This window comes from Perca flavescens, chromosome 9, assembly GCF_004354835.1.
Source record: "Perca flavescens isolate YP-PL-M2 chromosome 9, PFLA_1.0, whole genome shotgun sequence".
NCBI classification, from domain to species: domain Eukaryota; kingdom Metazoa; phylum Chordata; class Actinopteri; order Perciformes; family Percidae; genus Perca; species Perca flavescens.
Window position 1 is genome coordinate 15,596,106 of NC_041339.1, and position 22,679 is coordinate 15,618,784.

The window sequence follows — 22,679 nt, forward strand, 5'->3', positions numbered from 1 at the left end:
CTGTTGATTCGGACCTATGCAGTGTTACTGAACTATTCTGGTAAATTAACCAAAATTGTTTTGTTTTCCTTCCAAATTAATATTCTACAATAAAAGAAATGTACAGAGTATAATCTAAATATTTATAATATAAAAGAAGACCCCTGTAAATGTTTTCAGTTTTTTTTTTTTTTTGCCATCAGATCGGAGGTCCATTCTAATTAAAACAGTGTTCATTTCATTACATACATTCTGTTAACCTGGTGCTCCATACTAAAAAAGGGCCACATATTTCTATATTTTATTGACTTTTGAGTGAATTAATTATTATCAACTTATAGGAAAAACAATTAGGTTTGGCTTCATCAGAACCAGAAAAAGGTGATGATTTGGGATAGAATAATAGTTTTTCTCTTAGATAAGAAATCAGAAAATGTAAAGGCCTATGATACACAGCAAATCAATAAAAAGTCGATATTATGTATGTACGTTCCTCAGATATTTAATGGGTTTAACTTTTCAAAAATCACTTGTGTATGGAAGACATAAAAATGCCCTATTCATATTGAAGAAAAAAAACACTGTTTACAGTCTTTCTAGTATCCATAAAAGTTTGTATGTTTTATTTGAATATTGCTCCTATAGCAGCCTCTAGCCCCTAAATATAAGGTAACTACAGTTCCACCTTAAAAATGTGGACGTATGTAACCATTACAGGGGATGGTCTCTCTCTCCCTCTCTCTCCCTCCCTCCAGCGGTAGCGTGTGTTTGCAATGTGTGTGTTTATAAAGTTGCTGAGGAGTGGGTGAAATGAAAAGAGGTCCGGGTCGCAGGCTGCAGTTTGTCAGCCGTGTCAATGTTTTGTAGCCGACGGTTTATTGGCACTTGAAGGACTTTATTTTCATTTCACCATCAGCAGTGACTTGAACATTTGGTAAGCCATTTTTATTTTGTTATTTCAGGGTGACGCTGTTGTGTATATGTTTACTGCTACGACTTGTTTTGCTGAATGAACAGCAGGGATTTATATTTATAGCCCGCCTCGTGTGTTCTTATTCTTGTGCGACAGAAGTTAATGGTGAATGTTGTGGTATGTCTAAATTTCACTTGAAGTCATTGTAAAGGTCACTGAAGCTCCTGACACTTAGGAAAGACAGGTGACCACTGCGCCCCACTGGAGCTGCAGTTATGGGCAAACATGTCAGTGTCCCAACGCATAGTTTCCATGAATACCTCATTTAGCCGCATGCCTTAACATAGTTTTAAACATGCTCTAAAAAGACAAGTCGCAGGCTACATTTTCAAAAACACTGCATGTAAAATGAAATTCTTCAAACAGTTGAGAGGTATTAAATGTTACAAATGTTGAGCAATTCCTCAGACGTCAAACCGAGTTGCAGATTATGTAAAGCGTCTTATGATGCAGCAAAGGTCCAAACTGAGTCCAGTTTTCACATTTAGTCTACAAACGTCTGTCTTTTGGAAGTTGTGCCTCTGACTCAACACTTAAGTTACTGTTAGTAATATGTGGATGTAAACAGCTGTGTTGCTGACCCCTGAACCTCAAAATGGATAGTTTTATGTCAGATGAAAGTGTCCATGAATGAATCCCAAACTTCTGATTTTCATCAACTATCCAAGAAACACTTTTAAACCTGCAAACTGGTGATTCTACATCAGGACATGTTCCATGTTTAAAGCCAAGGAATCAGAAGTGAACGTGCTGTTTGGAAAAGGCCCCTGCTTTACTCCCAGTGGTCTACAGCTGATATAACCAAGTGTTTGGACAGTAGTGCTGTCCTCAACTAAAGAAATTCTTAGTCGACTAATCGATTAGTTGATTTAATTGACAGAGCTGTGCGCTTTGAGAGGTGGTTAAGACTAGAAAAGCACAATATAAATGTAGTTAATTAACCATCTGTAAAACTGAGTTTCTCCACAATTAATCCTGCAAAAGCACCACTTTAAATCTTGTGTTTACCATAAATGTGCTCAGAAGTTTCTTGGAAATAAGTAATTAAGCATGAATAAGCATAAAAAATGACTAATCGACTAAAGAAATCTTAGTCGACTAAGACCAAAACGACCGATTAGTCGATTAATCGACTAAGAGGTGGCAGCCCTATTGGACAGCATCACATTAATTTAGCTGTATTAATAGATGCAGCTTCCAATCATATTTTTTTAAATGATGGTGATGTGGCGACCATTTTGTTTACATTTGGATCACTTGTAATGATTATATTCAACTTAAGTATGTGGGTCCAAATCAAAGCGGGCAGTGTCTTGGTTTTACTGTAACAACTTCTCCTGTTTTCCTGTCCGTGAAGTTGTGAGTTATGACGTCAGAGGTGAAATATGCAGACACCATGCAGGACCTTCTGTTCATTGAGGAGAATGATGACGTGGACAGAAACCCCACTGAAGTGAAGATGAGTCAGATTGTGCTACCGTGCCACGCCAATCACTGTGGAGAGCTGAGTGTCGGACAGCTGCTGAAGTGGATGGACTCCACAGCCTGCTTGTCAGGTAGGAAAACATCAGAAAACCTCCCCCTTTTTATTTCTGTCCGGCTTTATAGATGTACATCATTACACCTCATAAGCCACTTTGCCTGATTTGCTGACGCTTTGTGACTTTGTGTGGCGCAACTTAAATATTTGTGGAATCTCTCCTCTCCCAGCTGAGAGACATGCAGGTTGTTCCTGTGTCACTGCATCTGTTGACGACATCCACTTTGAACACACCATAGGGTAAGGTATTAACTCTAATGCTACTCTGCCAAGGGGTATCACCAACTGATTATTATGTCTCACAGCAGAGACGTCCTGATCGTGTTGATACTATCATCACTGCTCTGTGTTGACAGTAAAGATAAGCCTCTCTGTCTGTCTACTCCAGGGTGGGAAAAGTTGTCAACATCATAGCAAAGGTCAACAGAGCCTTCACGTCCAGTATGGAGGTTGGTGGACATTGTTTTTGCTTTCAGCATGGTGAACATTATATTTCAGACAAATCAGATGCATGTGGTGATTTTTTTTTTCATTTCAGGTGGGTATATTGGTGAATTGTGAGGACCTTTACACAGACAGGCAGTGGAAGGTTTGCCATGCCTTTGCTACCTTTGTCGCAAGACGAACTGAAGCTGGGAAGGTAAGGTGCAATAACCCGAAATATGCATTCTACTGTAGGTAGTTCAACATCCCCTGAGTTTGTGTGTGCTATGTGTACACAGGTACAGCTAAAGCAGGTGCTTCCTCACACACAAATGGAGCAGATGGAGTACAGCCTGGCAGCAGAGCGGAGGAGGATGAGGCTCATCCATGCCGAGATCATTACAGACCTACTGAACAGCAGCACAGCTCAACTGGGTACAGGGTGTAGACATAGCACGTTATAACACAGCACAATTTCACACAAGCACCATTTCAAATCTGATTGATTAAAGCTCCTTGTTTATGCGCTCTCATCAGGAGAATGCCAGGAGTACCAGGACGCTGTGCCGGCTGAGCGGACACGGGTGGAGAGTGTGGAGCTGGTGCTACCGCCACATGCCAACCACCAAGTCAGCACCTTTGGGGGCCAGATCATGGCCTGGATGGAGAATGTGGCTACAATTGCAGCAAGGTGTGTTCCTACTTGTCCAGTTTTCTTACTAGACTTAAACTAGCTTTAAAGGAATAATTTCACATTTTGAGAAATATACCCAATCGCTTTCTTTCTGAGTTAGGTGAGAAGATCAAAATCACTCTCATATCTGCATGTTAAATATAAAGCGACAGCTAGCAGTCGGTTAGCTTATCTTAGCTTAAAGACTGGAAACTCCCTACCTTCGGACAGAGCCAGGCCAGCTGTTTCCCTCTGTTTCCAGCTTTTATGCCAGGCTAAGATAAATGTAGCCTGGAAATCCAGACCCAAATCCGAAAGATTAAGGGTCTGGCTATGAGTAATGGAAATGGCCCAACTCAACGGGCGGCACCAAGCATGCATTTGAAAATATCACTGCATGCAATTGGATAACACTACGACCAATGTTTACTGACTGATTCCGGACTTCAACGTCACAGCGCTGTTGTCATCTGTTTAGCTCACCTCTTTCCCGCCTATATCAGATACACCAATGTGATTGGTGCAGCTCGGCTCCAAGGGCATGGGTAATGAGCATCATTACTCGTTGCCAGAGTGACTCGTTGAGCAAATTCAAATTGTGCTCTAGCAAGAACTCTGGATTTCCTGCTGGCTGTAGCTTCATATTTAACCGGGAGATATGTGAGTTGTATCGATCTTCTTATCTAACTCTCGGCAAGAAAACAAATAAGTATATTCGTAGTAATTCCTAACAAATTTCAAGCATCGCACAAGAAAAAACTGCAAACGCCTTCTTCTTTTTTTCTTCATCTTTTTGCATCTAGTCGCTTGTGTCACGCTCACCCAACCTTGAGGAGCATAGACATGTTCCATTTCCGTGGCCCGTCTCACATTGGTGACCGACTGGTACTGAAAGCAATTGTTAACAATTCCTTCAAGCACAGGTGAGTGTACACAAAATGAAGCAAATCACTGTCAACTCATCTAAAACAGGCTTGCAATGTATTTCTGTAACTTAAACATGCACAAGTTTGTTTATACTGTAAATCTGTGTCTATGCACATTTTTTCTGAACCCGCGCGCCTGCATACATGGTGTGCTCTAGCATGGAGGTAGGAGTGTGTGCTGAGGCCTACAAGGGTGGAGAACCTCTGCGCCATATAAATAGTGCCTTTATGACCTTTGAGGTTCTGGACAGCGACAGGAAGCCATGCACGCTGCCACGGATACGACCTGAGCCTGTGGTGAGTTTTCTTAGTGTCCAGCAAAGTATAGAGACAAAAAAAAAGATAATTTTTAGTACCAAGTTCCCAAAGTAAGCATCCTTTTATAAGGATTTTAGCAAAGGGTTTCCCCCATGTTTTACAGGATGGAAAAAGACGATATCTAGAAGCTGTTGCCAGGAAGAAGATTCGCCTTGATAGGTCAGTATGTCCTCTTAAACCCTTTTGCACTGATATATCGGAGGGTTTATTGCAGATGTGTAAATTTTTGTCAGCGTAAATGTTGCTTCATATGCAAAAGAAAACGTATTCTCGATCTCCCAAAGGATTCACAACATCTGCTCCCTTTACAAAATTTATGACGTTAGGAAAAGTATGTTTTGAGCCTAAAGTGGCTCTCTGTCAAGTTCTAATGATTCACTCATAGTGCATGGTTGCAGTATAAAGCACTGGAAGTAATACAGAACCAGTGTCATCATTGCTTCGTTTGTCCAGTGCTGTGCTGCAAAATCCATTGTTTACAATACTCTGCAGCAGCACATGACTTGGCAGAGCAGCATATCAGAGCTGAGCAGACTTTGGTGCAGAGTCTATCAAGCATAATAAGTTCATTGTTCAACTGTAAAATACCCGGCCTCCAGTATAATCTTTATTCCACCGTTTGATGACCAAATGTGTTGGATCATTGCTAGAACAAAAAAAAGCTTCATATTATGATCAGGTTCTCAGGTCTTCCTTTTGTCCCTGAATGTAAATCATTGTGCCCTACATGTTTACAGGAAATACATTATCTCCTGCAAGCAAACTGAAGTGCCTGTCTCTGTGCCCTGGGATCCAAGTAACCAGGTATTGCAATTTCTGGCAAACAGAGGCACACATGCTTAGTGAGGCTTATAAGATATTGCCGGCCGCTGTATTCTAAAGTTCAGACAGTCCTTTTGTTTTGTAGATGTACCTGAGCTACAATAATGTATCAGCACTGAAACTAATGGATGCCAGGAACAACTGGGTATTAACTTTTGAGAAAAACAAGGTCAGTATTTTTTGTATCGTCATCCAGGATAAAGCTTGTTAAATAGATACAGCTGTTGTGATTCCACCGCATTCTGATCTGTATTTTTTTGGACAAGCTGCACAGTCACAGTGGCTGTCCTGGAGGTGGGCCCATATTGCTTTAGTTAAAATGTGGAATAATGCAGTTTAAGTTAGACAACTTGGTCTAAAGCTGAAACTTTAAACTTACATCTGCTCCAAAAGTCATTTTCAGAGATTTAGAGAATAAGACCTGAATATAGTACACCCTCAAAATATGTATAATTACCATATTTATAATCTCTCATGCACCCACCAGTTAATGTGGCAGTTTTGACAGCACTCAAACTCACATTATGATAACTGGAACATATCCTATTTATAGACATAGAGCCCACCTCCTCTTTGTGGATGTGCCCCGTTGTTAGGTCAGACTGTACACACTGGAGGAAAACCACATGCTGTGTTTCAAGGTGGAGATGCACGTCAGCGTACCGGCAGAGCAGACGTTCCACCTACTCTCGGACCTGAGCAGGAGAAAGGAGTGGGACCCACACTATGAGTTAGTATGAGTAGCTTTATCTGACACACAGCAACTTACAGTTAATTCATCAGCAGAATAAGCTTAAAGGATAATTCTAATGCTGTTCTATGTTATTGTTATTGTCAACAAATTACAAAAAAACCCACTCAAAACCCACTTGTTTCTACAGAAGATGTAAATCCTTAAAAAAAATGGTCACAACTATACAGTTTGATTTTTTTTTTTTAAACCCATTGAAAGCTCACACGGTTATGCTGCAGCAGTTATGTGGACTGGATATTGCTAACAGAATTAATTCAAGAAGTTACAGAATTACTTATTTCTTATTTATTAGTGACAGCAGCACGAGACGCTTATTCTAATATTTGCGTTTTATCACATGCTCATTACTTTGTGGCCACTGCAGGGAGTGTGAGGTGATCAACCAAGCAGACGAGGATGACACCCTTTATCGTGTGGTTACACCGTCTGTCACTAAAGGTGGCAAAGGCCAGGACTTTATCTTGCTGGCATCCAGAAGAAAGCCATGTGACGCCAGGTATTGGTATAATAAAAGTGGTATAACACACCAAGTAATAAACATTTAGAAATCACCCTGCTCCTGTCATCTTACATGTTGTTTGTCCCTTTACTGCTGTATTTTCTTAATTTAACTATCCCATGGGTTTCCTGATTTCCTATTCCACCTTATATTATATTTGTATGCCACCAGATATTGCATTTTTGCCTTCCGCTTGCTCTTTTTTTAATCAAGTCTCATGATGCTATCCTTATTTGTCCCTCTCAGGGACCCATATCTGATCGCTCTGCGTTCTGTCACTTTGCCCACTCACCCTCCCACTGAGGACTCCACCAGGGGAGAGGTGCTTTCTGCTGGCTTCACAATCTGGGAAGAGTCCAGCACTGTTACCAAGGTTGGCCAAATGAGAAGGGAACACATTTCAGCACGCGCGCTTGCTATGAGCACATTAATGCATTCTAACACTTAACAACTCACAACTGCAAAACTAAAGTAACTGCAGTACAAGATGCAGTGGTTTACTGCACCACATTGTGACCTGATGTGTTTTGTTTCAGATCACCTACTACAACCAGGCCACACCGGGTGTCCTCCCCTACATCTCCACAGACATTGCTGGCCTGTCCTCCAGCTTTTCCAGCACCTTTTCTGCTTGTAGTCACTTCCTGGAGGCCAACAAGGACAGCCTGGCTGCTCTGCCACACTCTGCACAGTGACACAACAGTGCTGCCAAGGTCTCCCTACAAGAGGACCAGTAGCATCAGTAGGAAGGATTCAGATCACTATCGTCATCCCATTTCACCTCTGTTGTTGATGTGCTGTGCTCTAAGAGCCCATACTGTAGTTGAATGTCAGTGGCCCACCCTGAGATTACAATCGTTTTTGCTATGGATTTGTAGTTTCTTTCACGTATTTAAACCTCAGTTCTCACTGTATGACTTTGTTCATTCTGGGCATGGGCGAAATTCTCTTTTAAAAGGATGAAAATATAAAGAACTTGCTGCTTGTTTTCAGCAAGATTAATAGGTATGAAGCAAGACTGCACAATGTTTCTCTTGGATTTTAAGCCTCTTACGTTTTATTAGAGCTAATATATTGTGAAACACTCTCTATGCTAATTTATAGATCAATGAATCATATTGTGGTACATAGGTTTAAGTATTTAACACAACCTTAGCAATCTATTATCCTTAGACAGCCATGTTTTTAATGGTATTGCCAGTGTTTTAGTCTCAGCTGAGATGTTTCAATCAGCCTCTTTAGTTTAAGTTTCTACCTCCTAAATAAAGTTTTTAAGCTATTTGATTAAGACTTTAACTACGAGTAAGCCAGGATGTACAAATAGTGTGTAATGTTGCCGTTTTATTTTGAGACGATGTATAGTTTTAGAGGACGACTCTTGTACTGATTGTATGATATGTTGATATTCAGTGGCCAAGTATCTCACATCTCGAGCTGTCTTGATTTGAACTGAAACAATAAAGACTATAGACCAGTGGATTATGCTCATTTGAGCTGTCGTGTCTGTGTTTACTTCCCTCACCCTGCATTCCTACCATTCCTTAACCATTTTTATGAAGCGAAAGCCAAACACAGCTGGCAGCTGTATCCCCGCTGTAAGTTGTGATTTTAGTTTTGTAATAGGTGCACAGGCCGGCAGAGGAGTACGATGGAGTCTTAGTGAAACAGAAAGCTTGTGACTGGGGTTTAAAAGGAGTTTGCAGCTCTGCTCGCTTTCCAGGTATTGTGTTTGTTCCATGATCATCCTGTTATGCTCCCACTGCTTCCCGGACAGCAAAACAGGGAAGAGCGAATGCATCCATGATGAAAAATGTACTGTGGGCGCCTGGTTTGCTCACCTGGTGATGCGGGCGCCCCATGTATAGAGGTTTACTCCTCGACGCAGCGGCCGCGGGTTTGACTCCGACCTGTGGCCCTTTGCTGCGTATCATTCCCCCTCTCTCTCCCCTTTGATGTCTAATCTGTCCTATAGAAATAAAGGCCTAAAATACCCCAACAAATAATCTTAAACAGAAAAATTTACTGTATAGGATTGTGAGTAAAGTGTGAAATTTTAGGTAACGATGAAATACCTTCATGTACTAGCCAGTCACTAATGACATCTGTGAAATGAGTCAGTCCACAGCATCCTCTGGATGTGTGATGTGTGTTGGCCTGCAGCTTGACACTCACTGCTAGTTCACACCCGTCTGCAGGTCACTGAACGGCGCCTGATGTGATGTGTGCTATTCTTGTTAAAGGCCTCGGTCAGTGAGGCAAGCTGCACCCCCCCCCCCTCCTGAGGGCTGTCATCAGTGCCCATTCCCAAGCCATCCTCCTTGTCCTCTGTTATAGAAGTGCACCTGCCCGTCCCCACTGGCTCTTAACACTTTCAGAGCAGAGTGCATCTGAGCTCCGTCTGCCTCTGCCAGAGTGCTTTCTCCCTCTTGTTCTTGACGCTTTAGCTCCATAAGCTGGCTTACCAACTCGTTTTGCTCATGGTCCACCTGCAACTTGTTGGCTGTCATCTGGGACTCGAGGCAGCCTTTGTCTACAGAGCTCTGAGAGCTACAAACAGCCTCATCTTAGCTATACTGGAAGGTTGACGATGGTGCTCTCGGTGCACAGAAACCTATCCAACCAAAGAAAACAAAACATATGAAAATAAAATACTTAAAGGAGTGCTTGTTAAAACCAACTGCTGATTACAAAGTTGCATGTCGGAAAACAAAGTAGCTAGTCACGTTCCTGTCCAATCAGTATGGAAAGAACAGACTCTAAAACTTGAATATATCATTTTTGTTGCTGACATTGTCTGACCTCTTGTATATACCTGTTCTCTGCACATTCTACATTTCCTTAACTTTGGCACATCCCTCAACACTTTCCATACAGCCTCTTTTTTCTTAATGTTAAACAGTTATATGTACATATTTGTTTCTGTATTTATTGTTTGTTTATTTCAAATCAATGTTTAATATGTTTATGTATGCGCCATCCACCAAGGCAAATTCCTTATAAGTGTTACTTACTTGGCAATAAATCCTTTCTGATTCTGAGTATCTGTAATTGTGTCTTTAACTTTCCTTTTTAGCACCACTGAGATGTCAAAGGGTTTTTGGACATTTCCACATATTGTTGTCATGGAGATTTAGGACCCCTGGCACTTGCTTCTTCTTATAACACAGCACCAGGAGTGTGGCTTGTGTGAAAGAGAATATATTTGTAGCAATATGCAACCTGATGCCATGTAGCCACGCCTGAGGATGTTCTCAGAGCATCTGACGTGTGATGAGATGTGAACAGTGACAGTCACACCTTGTTCAAAATAATACTTTGTTTTATTATAAGTGCACCTTGTAATGATCACACTTGTCACCAATGGATAAGTTGGTGTATGCAGCAGACAATCAGCCACATTCAAAAAATGTAATTATTTATTTGATCTATTTGCTGACTAGACCTGATTCTTTGACATCAGGATGCTTTGTGCGGTAAGATCGATTGTCTGCATCTATGGTAAAAAATAAAACCACAAAAACAACATTAGTACCTATAGGATGAGCTCACTAGGCCATAGCTAGCACCGAGGACTCCAAAGTCAACACTTGAGACGATTAAGTTCACAGAAAATATCATTGCACCATTGTATGAACAAAATGAAAATGGAAATGAAATTAAAGAAAATGACAACTTTACATTATTGTGGTTTCTAATCTTATTTCTTTGGTCAAATGTTTTTTTTCCTTCTTTCAACAATACAGAAAACAACAATAATACAGGCAGAACACTGTAAAATAAGTTCAATACATATTTGCATTAGAGGTCTATTCAATATTAATAAGAAATGTATGTAAAAAACAAAGAAGTTATACTAAAAGGACAAATAATGAAAATAAGTTATATATATTCACTCTCAAAATAGACTGATCTTCAGGAAAATACTTATGGAGTTGATTTCTCTCTGTGAACTGGAAGTAGAAAGCTTCATTGATTCAACATTACAGGGCTAAGGAAGTCCACTATAAGATGTATTCTTGCAACTCCCATTTAGCCTACTAAATGTACCGACTCATCTGATTATATATATATATATATATATATATATATATATATATATATATATATATATATGTGTGTGTGTGTGTGTGTGTGTGTGTGTGTGTGTGTGTATTCTGTTTTAAAGATAAGCTAAGCATCTAATTGAAGAATATGGCACTGGTAAAATGTTTTCGGCCACTTTGATCCAACTGATTTAATAATAAGTTCCTAGAAAAATGCTAAAACATCGACTAAATCTATTTGTCATCATTTCTTAAATCCCCAGCACGTGCTCTATCACCGCCTACGTTGTAAACACAGCTGACCACGTGACGGACACCCGGAAGTGAGGGACTGAAAGGTTTGCTACACTGTAACTACAACCGTTATTATAACAACTTATGTGGCACTCCAGTGGGTATATTTAATCGACATCGGAAGCGACAGTATGAGTCGGGAAAGTATCAAAGAGTTACAAACGGCAACAAGAGAAAAACTCAGAAGATTTAACGCTCTGCGCGGTGAGTTTTACATCTTCTCGGTCTCGTGTGACTGTTAAAGTAGGTTTCCTCCTCCTGTGTTTAGCTTAAAGTCGTTACACCTGTATTTTATTCTCTGTGGAAAGTGCCGTGCTTTTTCTTTGCGTTAAGCCGCAGAGGTGCAGCCCGGTGAGTTTTGGGATGTGGTGGTTGTGACAGCTGTGGACGTGAGCCAGAGAGACGCGTACGAGCTGCAGATCAGAGAGAAAGTTGACAGAAAAGAGCTTCCGCTCGGCGTTCACTACGAGGTCTTCTCAGACCCTCCTGGATCTAAAATAGGTGAGTGAGTCAGCATTCACTCTCCACTTTCATTTCACCGGCCTCTGTTTGTTGCTGAGGGGGATCAACAAAGCACGACATTATTATTATTACTATTATGAATGACATTTTGTTTTCAAGGGAATGGGGGCTCCACTCTGTACGCACTGCAGCAGCTGGATGACATCTATGGGACGGCTCTGGGCAGGCTGAGAGTCATCCTCATCCATGCAGGTTTGAGATTTCAATGACCTCTTTGCTGATGGATGAGTACTTACGCTACCAGTCAAAAGTTTGGGGTCGCTTAGAAATTTCCATTCCACTCCATTTTATAGACAGAATACCAGCTGAGATCAGTTGCATTGTTTTTTTTTTTTAACCAGGGCAGCAGTTTTCAGATGACATTATGTGCTCACATAATTGCAAAAGGGTTCTCCAGTGTTCTCTCAGTTAGCCTTTTAAAATGATATCAGATTAGTAAACAGTATGGGCCATTGGAACATTGGATGAATGGTTGCTGATAATGGGCAATGTAGATATTGCATTAAAGATCAGCCACTTCTTTCTACAACAGTCGCCAACCCTTTTGCAATTATGTAAGCACATCATGTAATCTGAAAACTGCTGCCCTGATTAAAAAAAAAACAATGCAACTGATCTCAGATGGTATTCTGTCTGTAATGGAGTGGAATGGAAATTTTTAAGTGACACCAAACTTTTGACCGGTAGTGTATATACTATATGAGTCAAATTAAAATCAATTAACGCCCATGAACTGTTAAAGCCACTTGCCAAAGTCAGACACCATACAGTATTACTCCTCTAAAAGAATAAGCAACTACTACACTTTAACATGGTGCCTTTTAAACTTCATCACTGCTTCTTCACATGTGAAACAGTCCAAATCACAACACCACAGTCACTTTTTTTCTTTTAAATTTAAGAATCATATCAAAATCAAAATGATATAGGGTAACAGCACAGAGTCTAACATGAGGTCAAAGACTGCACACAAACTCCCTACAAGTTTTATACTACAACTTTTAAATTCTCTATCTCCACCTGCAGCTCCAGCAGGGGATCATCAGCATCTAATTAACCCTTCTATGTGATGTTTCCCACTTTAATATTTCTGTTCTCATCCTTCCAGGGGGGTTGAGTCAGCGTCTGCCCAGTGCCAGCGCCCTGGGGAAGATCTTCACCGCCGTGCCGCTGGGTGACCCTCTCTACCAGATGCTGGAGCTCAAACTGGCCTTGTACGTGGATTTCCCGTCCCAGATGAAGCCTGGTGTACTGGTGACCTGTGCAGACGACATAGAGCTCTACAGTATTTCAGAGGATAAGTGCGTAAGGTTCGACAAACCTGGCTTTACAGCTTTAGCCCACCCCTCCCCACTGTCTATTGGGACTACCCACGGAGTGTTTGTGTTGGATTCAAATGAAAAGTCTACTTACTCTGAAATGGCAAACATTTCCTGCCTGCGCTTCCTGCACAAGCCAAGCATCAATACGATGCGAGACTGTGGAGCTGTTTGTAAAAGGCAGGGTGGTTGGTATTCTCTTTCTGACACCGAGTTTGTCTACACAGACAGCACCTATTATGTCGACTTTGATACTGCAAAGTCTCTTCTTAATCTGCTAAAGGAGTTGGGGCCTTTGGACTGTGAGGTAGACGCGTATGGGGACTTTCTCCAGGCACTGGGCCCTAAAGCCACCATAGATTACACCAACAACACTGCAAATGTAACCAAAGAGGAGAGCAGTCTGGTGAAAATCCGCCGAAAGATCTTTCATCTTCTAAAAGGGACTCCGCTGAATGTCATCCTCCTGAACAACTCCAAGTTTTATCACATTGGGACCACATCAGAGTACCTCTTTCACCTTACTGAGGGTGTGGCGCTGAGCAGGGAGCTGGGTCTCCTGTCATCTGCTTTCAGCGTACACATGAATGACAACTCCTCCTCGGGATGCTGCGTCATGTACAGCGTCCTCGATCCCAGTTGCACTGTGGGAGCTGGTTCAGTGGTGGAGTACTCCAGACTGGGAGCAGGAGCTTCCGTAGCTGGCGGCTCCATTGTCAGCAGCTGCTGGGTCAGTGCAGGCCTCTCAGTGCCTGCTGGAGTCTTCATGCATTCTCTGTGTGTGAATTACAAGCACCAAACCAGGTTTGTAACTGTCGTCTTTGGGATAAGTGACAACTTGAAGCGCAGCGTGGAGGCCCCCGCATATATGGAAGAGCTGAAGCTTTTTGGTTTCAGCCTGACAGCGTGTCTGTCCCACTGGGGGCTGAAAAATGAAGTCCTGAGGTTCTCCGGTGATGCATCCAGCTGTAGTTTATGGAACGCTTGTTTGTTTCCTGTTTCCTCTGATCAAAAAAGCTCATTCTCACTGTCTCTGGAGATGCTGCAGGCCGCCCTGAGTGGCTCTACGTTCTCTTTACCTAAAGACACAAAGCTGATGTCTATGCAAGAGGCCTTACAGTGTAAAAACCTGGAGGAGATGTTGAAGTTCAGGAAGGGACTATATGAAGACATCACACAGCAAAAACCCAACAATTGAAGGACTATAGGGTTTTGTCAGCAGTATAAAGATCTGATATGTATTTTGTAATCTGATTTATTGTGGTACATGTCATAAAGTTCATCCTTTCCTCCAAATTTCATTTTACTCATTACCTCATTCACAGCACTGCTCTGCACATAGATGTGCCCATTACACACAAAGGACACGTCTGCTGTGAAAAATGACAGGAATATACTAGAGCTGGGCAATATATCGATATTGTGATATGAGACTAGATATCGTCTTAGATTTTGGATATCGTAATATTGTGATATGGCATAAGTGTTGTCTTTTCATGGTTTTAAAGGCTGCATTACAGTAAAGTGATGTCATTTTCTGAACTTACCAGACTGTTGTATTATTTGCCTTTACCCACTTAGTCATTATATCCACATTACTGCTGATTATTTATCAAAAATCTCATTGTGTAAATATTTTGTGAATATAGTCAACACTACAATATCGTTACGGTATCGAGGTATTTGGTCAAACATATCGTGATATTTGATTTTCTCCATATCGCCCAGCGCTAGAATATACTTAAATATACATATATAGAAATACATACACACACACACACACACACACACACACACACACACACACACACACACACGGAGATCAGTTGTCATAGTTGTTCGGCATTCCACTCAAAGGTGTTTATTTTTAGCCCACAGCCATGATCCCCCTTTATCTGGACTTGGGCAATTGTGGCAGAGTGAGAGATTGTATTACTGCTTTACCAAACTATACAGCACAATAGTACAGGACAAAAGAGATCTTATCAATGGGAAATTACAAATCAAGACCGTCTCAGACGTGCACAGGTAATGGCTTGGTGTGTTTGTGATTGCATGGGAATATTATTAATTACACATGTATCCACAAGGAGTGAGAACGATGATTGAATTAAAGAAGAAAATCCTGGAGGGGTAGGAGTTACATTTGGCTGCCTTCACTCTCTATCACAAACAAGTTGTACAAGCCTTTTTAAAACTGTGACTGACAATATAGTACAGCTCAAATACAGTTGTTTGGACTCTATATTAAAACATGAGTATTTCTGCATATGGGCAATAATAAGCAATGGGATTTCTATTATTAAATTGTTATGTTTATGATGATGTTGCTGCGAAGACGAGTGGAAGAAGAAGGTGGGCGAGTCGTACTCCTTGATCGTTGAGAAGTTGGAAGATGATCTCCAGCTCAAGGACAGCGAGATCGTGAATCTCAAACTTGCTTTCAGGTGACAAATACATGTTCTGTTTTTAAAAATGGAATTCAGCCATTGTGTAAACTGCATTTAATTGATCAAGCGGTGCTTTGTGTGCCTGCGTTCTCCGTCGGCTCACTTTTCTGTGTCAGTCGAGCGTCAACTTCTCACGAGCAGGAGATGCTGGTTTTCTGTCCCTCAGCTCTGATGAAGCTTTTCAGAAAGTGAACTTGAGCTACCGAACAGAGAAGGGGCTGTCGCTGCTGCATCTCTGCTGCGTATGTGGAGGTATGCATGACTACAACAGTCTATTAATAACTCCTCCACAAAATGTGGCAGTGGAACGGAGGATTACTATGATATGACATTATTGTCTGAAGATGACCTTTCGGTCACATAACAGCAAACAGTAGATTTGAAATTAATTGTACATAAAGATGGAATATTAACAGTTAAAGCGAAGAAAGAAACATGAACGTTTTGTGTCATTCACAATGAACGTGACGTTTTGGTAACAGAAATATTTTATAAGCACATAAAAACTACGCATTTGTGACCAGGGAACAAGACACATATCCGCACCCTGATGCTCAAAGGCCTGCGTCCTTCCAGACTGTCCAGGAATGGATTCACTGCGCTCCACCTGGCTGCTTATAAGGTGAAGAGAATTAATGTGAAGGTCAATAAATTCCGAATTTAAATATTTTCATAATATGTCTGTATGTGCAATCTTTGTCTTGCTTGTGTTGTTATGTGGTGAACAGCATTCCTACCACATGGTGGAGTGCAAGTACCAGTGGTGGGAGAAGTACTCGGCTCTTTTACTTAAGTAAAAGTAGTAATACCAAAGGCTATACATACCCTGTTACAAGTAAACGTCCTGCAATCAGAAGTTTACTTAAGTACACAAACATTAGCGTCAAAATATACTTAAAAATAAAAGTCATTATGCGGAGTGGCCAATTTCAGGGTAATAAACATCATTGGATTATCATTATTGATCACTGATTCTGAATGACTTTTTAATCCTGGCTTGTGAATCCCCCACACCCCAGGATAATGCGGAGCTGTTGACTGCGCTTCTCCACGGAGGGTCGGACGTGCAGCAGGTGGGCTACGGGGCCCTCACTGCCCTGCACGTCGCCACGCTGGCCGGCCACCATGAGGTGACAGCTGGGTGTTCTTTTTTGTCTTCTATTACCGTGAGGAAAACTATCAACAGCTCTGGACTTTGCATTGCTTCTATAAATTGATAATGTGCCATTTCCCCCTCCACCCCCACCAGGCAGCAGATATACTCCTGCAGCATGGAGCTTATGTGAATGTTCAGGATGCTGTGCTTTTCACCCCTTTGCATATTGCTTGTTATAACAGCTATGAGCAGGTAAAGTGCTTTTATTTTAGCACCTCTGCATTCCATACTAAGAGAAATAAAACACTTATTATTTAAAGGTCCCATGACATGGTGCTCTTTGGATGCTTTTATATAGACCTTAGTGGTCCCCTAATACTGTATCTGAAGTCTCTCTTTTTCGAAATTCAGCCTTGGTGCAGAGTTAAAGCCAGATACATTCCAGATCGGCCCATGCAAGCTTTCATTTTCTCAAAGGCAGAGCAGGATACCCAGGGCTCGGTTTATCGCCATTTCTCGCCACTGGGGGACCATAGGCAGGCTGGGGGAATGCCTATTAATTAACCTCATAAAAGAAATTTTCATGCCATGGGACCTTTAAAAAAAATATATTATTACACTTCTTATCTGAATTAACATGTTTTCTCTCATCTCTTTTTCACTCGCTGCCTTTCAGGTGGCAAAGCTTCTGCTAAAGTTTGGGGCAGATGTGAATGCGAGTGGTGAGGTAGGGGACCGGCCGCTGCACCTGGCTGCAGCCAAGGGTTTCCTCTGCATCATCAAGCTGCTGATGGGAGAAGGGAGCAAAGCCAATGGTGAGGGCTTGAGTGTCCAAGAGTGCTTCCCTACATCTAGTTAACACTTGAGTCTGTGTGGGAATGTAACCTTTCCGTTCTTCTCGCCAGTAAACGCCCAGGACAATGAAGATCACGTTCCTCTCCACTTCTGCGCCCGCTTTGGTCACCATGAGATTGTGCGCTTCCTCCTCCAGGGCAACTTTGACGTGCAGCCTCACTCTGTCAACATCTATGGGGACACACCATTACACTTGTAAGTGTTTTGCAGTATCCTTCTTTAAGTTTTTTTTTTGGTAGGGGACATGATGTAGAAATGAAATGCTGTATTGAATGTATCCTCAGGGCCTGCTATAATGGAAAATTTGAGGCAGTGAAGGAGATCATACAGCTTTCTGGCACAGACAGTCTGTCAAAGGAGAACATATTCAGCGAGACGGCACTTCACAGGTGTTGTCTCACGCGCTGTATCTATTTATAGTCTGATAAACAGAATCGCTGATACATACACATACTTTACATAGACACAAAATGCATGCGGTTTGGCACAATGTAACGTATTCTTTAACCTGTGATTCATGTTGCTCTGACGTGATCATGTCTTGTGTCACAGTGCATGCACCTATGGTAAAGACCTGGAGATGGTCAAGTTCTTGTTGAGCCAGAATGCTATGAGCATCAACAATCAGGGCAGAGATGGACACACAGGTGACTCTCCTTCAAAACTCCTTTAATGTGCAGGGCCAGCTGTGTTTGTACTTATAAATGTGTAATAAATGTCCCCAAACTACTCTATTCAGCTCTACACAGTGCCTGTTTTCATGGCCACATCCGCCTGGTGCAGTTCTTGCTGGACAGCGAGGCCGACATGAACCTGGTTGCCTGTGACCCCAGCAGGTCCAGTGGGGAAAAAGATGAGCAGACCTGCCTGATGTGGGCTTATGAAAAAGGTCTGTCCGTTTACGATGAGCTGTCAGCAAAGATCGAATGAAAAACTCATGTCCTTGGTTTTTTTTTTCTTTTTTTTCTCTCAGGTCATGATGCCATTGTCACCTTACTGAAACACTACACACGTCCAGATGACTCCTCCTGCAATGAGTACTCCCAGCCGGGAGGGGGTGAGTCACACACCTCGACTAAAAATCACACGAGCCCTCCCAATACTCTGTTTGAACTTGTCGTCTCTTTTCCAGATGGGTCCTACGTTTCTGTCCCGTCTCCTCTGGGAAAGATCAAAAGCATGACTAAAGGTAGGGAGGTGGAGTGAACCACAGCCGATTTGCCCACACTTCACATCACTGATGGCTGATATGACACCACACACACACACACACACACACACCCCACACACACACACACACACACACCCACACACACACACACACACACACACACACACACACACACACACACACACACACACACACACACACACACACACACACACACACACACACACACACACACACACACTGCCAAGAGAAGGGGCTTAGATGATAACGTGGCTTATGTCCTTATCACTGAAACTACAGATCTGTCTTTGTCCCTGTGCTACTCATACTTAATATCTTAGAAACTATTGATCTGAATTGGATGAAAATCATGTTTAAAGCCTCTAAACATCTAGGGTTAAACATGAAAAAATGATAATGACAATTGGCCTAAGGAGGGCAATGTATGACTTACTGAAGCTAACACGCATTGGCCTTCTTTTAGGCATTGAAGGAGAAGCATCCGTGGAGCAAAGTACAGTATTTTCACATTAGCTGTAGTTATTCAAATGGTGGTGCACATTCCTTACTTCTATTTAATGACTCACACAAAATGATGACTCCATAACAATAAACCACGTTTTCTCAACTTATCTTTGTAGAATAAAGTAATATCTGTAGCTCCTTGTGATAAACAAAAATCTACATTATGATGCAACTACTAATTGCATTAGAATCCATAGTGTTCATATTTCCACCCCAGTTTTATTCATTATACCCTGACCACTAATATTTAATCTCAGTATTAGCCATGCTTTTAGAATAATGATGAAAATGAAAATAAAGTGATTCTCTAATGTGCCTAGCACAGATTAACCTGGAGAGGGAATTGAACTGATGATGCATTAAACTGCTGTAAATCTCTCCAATGATGAAATAAAGTTTCCAAAAAATGTTGCGCTCTGTTTTCAGAGAAGGCAGAAGTTCTCCTGCTCAGGGCCAACCTCCCATCTCATTTCCATCTTCAGCTGTCTGAGCTGGAGTTTAATGAACTTATTGGATCAGGTAACTCTGTTCATACGTTTTCAGGGCTCAGATAAATAATAACATCTTATTGCTGAGCATCAAATCTGTTTCACACTCAGGCTCCTTTGGAAGAGTCTACAGAGGCAAATGCAGAAACAAAGTTGTTGCCATCAAACGGTACTTCTCCACTTAAAATACCTCCCACATTTGTTTATATTTTGCATCCCATCTTGGGTAAGGCGAAACTGATGAGTTCTTCAATGTCAACTTTTGTTTGCAGTTATCGAGCCAACACGTACTGCTCTAAGTCAGACGTGGACATGTTCTGCAGAGAGGTCTCCATCCTCTGTCGCCTCAACCACCCCTGTATCATCCAGTTTATGGGAGCTTGTCTGGACGACCCCTGCCAGTTTGCCATCGTAACCCAGTATGTCTCTGGAGGCTCTTTGTTCTCTCTGCTGCACGAGCAGAAGAGGTGAGGAACTGTGCGCTACACACTGGAGTTTACACTATATTATACTGTCTGTAATAGGTGCCCATTGACCAGTGGCGGGCTGTGTATTTTACACCTGGGCCTTCAGTACTATCCTACAGCAATTAAACCACCTTTGAATAACCTCACCAGGGCACTAAATTATCGTGTGGAATAAAGTGATTTAAAACAAGGCTCAACACAGAGTTTCAATACACTATTGCAGAGGCATGAATACATGGCGACTGAAGCCATCACTTTTATGCAGTATGACAGGGTGCTGCATCATAAAATATTGTTCAAATTAATGTTATTACCAAAGAAACAATTACAAACCCACAACAACCGGTCACATTTACTCATACGACGACCACAAAGCAATCAAAAACACAAATAACACAATCAGCGATCAACAGGCTTCCCCACAAATTCCAGCCAAGCCGCTGGGGCTCAACACACATGCCACCACGCACACACAAAGGCACAGCGGCCACTCGCACTGCTCAAACCTTCAACACCAGTAGCAACAATCTAAAGCAAGCAGTAATAGCTAGTAAAATCATTTTACTAAAATTCAGAACAATCCATTAAACTTACCAAAAGCTGCTCATCATTCAAAGAAAAAGTACATCTTTTCTTTCATTAACTTTACATCTAAAACTCGAAACGAACTTGAACTAACGTTACTGCTACGGTTATGCTAGTTTTGCTTCTCAGCCACCGTATGCTAACTGGTCCGAAAAATGGCGGCGTAGTTGGCCGGGCCAGCTAGAAGGCTCTGGCCTGTCAAAAAATACGCCCAACATGGCAAACTCCAAATTTGATTGGCTAAAGAATATGACAATCAACAACACTGTCCCTATTTGCTAATGGTAATGACACACACACACAATCTGCTAAACTTAAGGACTTCCCTCTGTTTCCACTTCTAACTATTTCACATACTTAAAACCACAGAAAGAGCAGCCATATTTAATACTATGTATGATTAGAGTCATGGCAGGATAGCATTGGAAACATATAAACCATTGTACAGTGTCATACAATCCAACACAACAGTCTTGTAATGAGTTGGTGCTGAAATAGTTGGCGATTAATTTGTCAATGGACAGAAAATTAAAACATTTTGATAATCCATTAATCATTTATCAAGCATAAATATCTGTTTCCAGCTTCTCAAGTGTGAGTATGAGCTACTTTTTTCTCTTTTATATCATTAAAATCTTGGTTTTAGACTGTTGAGAAAAAACCACCAACATGGGCTCTGGAAAATTGTGATGGACATTTAAACTATTTTCTAGTTTAGTGTTGTAATTAATATTGTGTCCCTCCAGGATTTCGCGGCATTATTAATAATATATTTATATTATAAAACAACTCTGGGCTAAGTTTTCCTAGTAACTTTACCAAAAAGGCTGAGGATGCTGTAAATGTTGGTATAATATGAAAATGGCTTGTAGATTTAAGACAAAAAAATTACAATTTATTGAATGAATGAATCAAATTTGAACATATGTGTCAGTGGCTTGTTGATCTTTACATTGATAGTTAATATCCTATCCTGGCCTGGGGTGGGACACACATTCATATGGTTTGATAAAGTACTTATTGGACTTTAACTTATCATTGCACTTACAATAACGAGCGTAGCTGTCCTCAATTTAGGTCATCGTGTCATCTCATCTCCGGTTTTTCCTACATCCACCGTGTGTGTTTGTGTGTGTGCGCGTCAGTCGCGGGGGGAACTGAGCAGCAGCCCCGCCCGCTGCAGAGAGCCGACAGGATTGAAACAGCAGCAGCTTAATCCAAATCATTAAGGTTTGGAGGCTGACGTTTGGCAACTCGAATCTTCAGCTCCCTCCACAGATTTTCTATTGGATTAAGGTCTGGAGACTGGCTAGGCCACTCCAGGACCTTAATGTGCTTCTTCTTGAGCCACTCCTTTTTGCCTTGACTGTGTGTTTTGGGTCATTGTCATGCTGGAATACCCATACACAACCCATTTTCAATGCCCTGGCTGAGGGAAGGAGGTTCTCACCCAAAATTTGACGGCACATGGCCCCCGTCCATCGTCCTGTTCCCTTAGCAGAAAAACACCCCCTAAGCATAATGTTTCCACCTCCATGTTTGACGGTGGGGATGGTGTTCTTGGGGTCAGAGGCAGCATTCTTCCTCCTCCAAATACGACGAGTTGAGTTGATGCCAAAGAGCTTGATTTTAGTCTCATCTGACCACAACACTTTCGCTGAGTTTTCATCTGAATCACTCAGATGTTCATTGGCAAACTTCAGACGGGCCTGTACATGTGCTTTCTTGAGCAGGGGGACCTTGCGGGTGCTGCAGGATTTCAGCCCTTCACAGCGTAGTGTGTTACCAATTGTTTTCTTGGTGACTATGGTCCCAGCTGCCTTGAGATCATTGACAAGATCCTCCCGTGTAGTTCTGGGCTGATTCCTCACCTTTCTCATGATCATTGCAACTCCACAAGGTGAGATCTTGCATGGAGCCCCAGACCGAGGGAGATTGACAGTTCTTTTGTGTTTCT

The 22,679-nt window shown here is 41.7% G+C and overlaps 3 protein-coding genes across 7 annotated transcripts in view; all 3 read left to right on the forward strand.

Annotated features, from left to right (window-relative positions):
• The first annotated feature begins 709 nt into the window (after positions 1–709).
• On the forward strand, positions 710–8,384 carry acot11b (acyl-CoA thioesterase 11b). 2 transcript variants are annotated; one of them, XM_028587389.1, is made up of 16 exons: positions 710–913; positions 2,310–2,508; positions 2,663–2,732; positions 2,881–2,941; positions 3,031–3,132; positions 3,215–3,350; positions 3,453–3,606; positions 4,392–4,511; positions 4,673–4,811; positions 4,936–4,991; positions 5,570–5,636; positions 5,740–5,823; positions 6,251–6,384; positions 6,773–6,904; positions 7,154–7,280; positions 7,444–7,703. In XM_028587389.1, exons 2-16 carry the CDS (start codon positions 2,319–2,321, stop codon positions 7,600–7,602), a joined length of 1,731 nt encoding a protein of 576 aa, XP_028443190.1. In that variant the 5' UTR covers positions 710–913; positions 2,310–2,318; the 3' UTR covers positions 7,603–7,703. The 2 variants fall into 2 exon arrangements, with proteins under 2 accessions (XP_028443190.1, XP_028443189.1); XM_028587388.1 differs by lacking the exon at positions 7,154–7,280 and having other exon boundaries at positions 7,444–8,384.
• A 2,865-nt stretch (positions 8,385–11,249) lies between these two features.
• fpgt (fucose-1-phosphate guanylyltransferase) lies at positions 11,250–14,512 on the forward strand. 2 transcript variants are annotated; one of them, XM_028586878.1, is made up of 4 exons: positions 11,250–11,448; positions 11,578–11,745; positions 11,866–11,958; positions 12,875–14,512. In XM_028586878.1, exons 1-4 carry the CDS (start codon positions 11,376–11,378, stop codon positions 14,281–14,283), a joined length of 1,743 nt encoding a protein of 580 aa, XP_028442679.1. In that variant the 5' UTR covers positions 11,250–11,375; the 3' UTR covers positions 14,284–14,512. The 2 variants fall into 2 exon arrangements, with proteins under 2 accessions (XP_028442679.1, XP_028442680.1); XM_028586879.1 differs by having other exon boundaries at positions 11,626–11,745.
• Positions 14,513–14,915: 403 nt separating this feature from the next.
• tnni3k (TNNI3 interacting kinase) overlaps positions 14,916–22,679 on the forward strand; it is a 30,496-nt gene continuing 22,732 nt past the window's right edge. For 2 of the 3 annotated variants that reach the window (XM_028586874.1, XM_028586875.1), the window contains exons 1-16: positions 14,916–15,113; positions 15,424–15,532; positions 15,702–15,787; positions 16,060–16,157; positions 16,555–16,665; positions 16,785–16,883; positions 17,308–17,446; positions 17,537–17,681; positions 17,771–17,875; positions 18,039–18,133; positions 18,226–18,375; positions 18,460–18,543; positions 18,619–18,675; positions 19,609–19,701; positions 19,782–19,839; positions 19,943–20,137. In XM_028586874.1, the coding sequence (XP_028442675.1) occupies positions 15,074–15,113; positions 15,424–15,532; positions 15,702–15,787; positions 16,060–16,157; positions 16,555–16,665; positions 16,785–16,883; positions 17,308–17,446; positions 17,537–17,681; positions 17,771–17,875; positions 18,039–18,133; positions 18,226–18,375; positions 18,460–18,543; positions 18,619–18,675; positions 19,609–19,701; positions 19,782–19,839; positions 19,943–20,137 (1,664 nt within the window). In that variant the 5' untranslated portion in view covers positions 14,916–15,073. Of the gene's footprint in view, positions 15,114–15,294; positions 15,533–15,651; positions 15,788–16,059; positions 16,158–16,554; positions 16,666–16,784; positions 16,884–17,307; positions 17,447–17,536; positions 17,682–17,770; positions 17,876–18,038; positions 18,134–18,225; positions 18,376–18,459; positions 18,544–18,618; positions 18,676–19,608; positions 19,702–19,781; positions 19,840–19,942; positions 20,138–22,679 lie in introns of those variants that run through there. The other variant, XM_028586877.1, reaches the window with a different exon arrangement.

Coding starts and splice junctions, on each gene's coding strand:
- acot11b (XM_028587388.1), top strand. CDS start 2,319: ATGACGTCAGAGGTGAAATATGCAGACACCATGCAGGACCTTCTGTTC. Junction 4,812..4,935: donor GGATACGACCTGAGCCTGTG/GTGAGTTTTCTT, acceptor CATGTTTTACAG/GATGGAAAAAGACGATATCT. Junction 5,637..5,739: donor CCTGGGATCCAAGTAACCAG/GTATTGCAATTT, acceptor TTTGTTTTGTAG/ATGTACCTGAGCTACAATAA.
- fpgt (XM_028586878.1), top strand. CDS start 11,376: ATGAGTCGGGAAAGTATCAAAGAGTTACAAACGGCAACAAGAGAAAAA. Junction 11,449..11,577: donor AAGATTTAACGCTCTGCGCG/GTGAGTTTTACA, acceptor CTTTGCGTTAAG/CCGCAGAGGTGCAGCCCGGT. Junction 11,959..12,874: donor AGTCATCCTCATCCATGCAG/GTTTGAGATTTC, acceptor TCATCCTTCCAG/GGGGGTTGAGTCAGCGTCTG.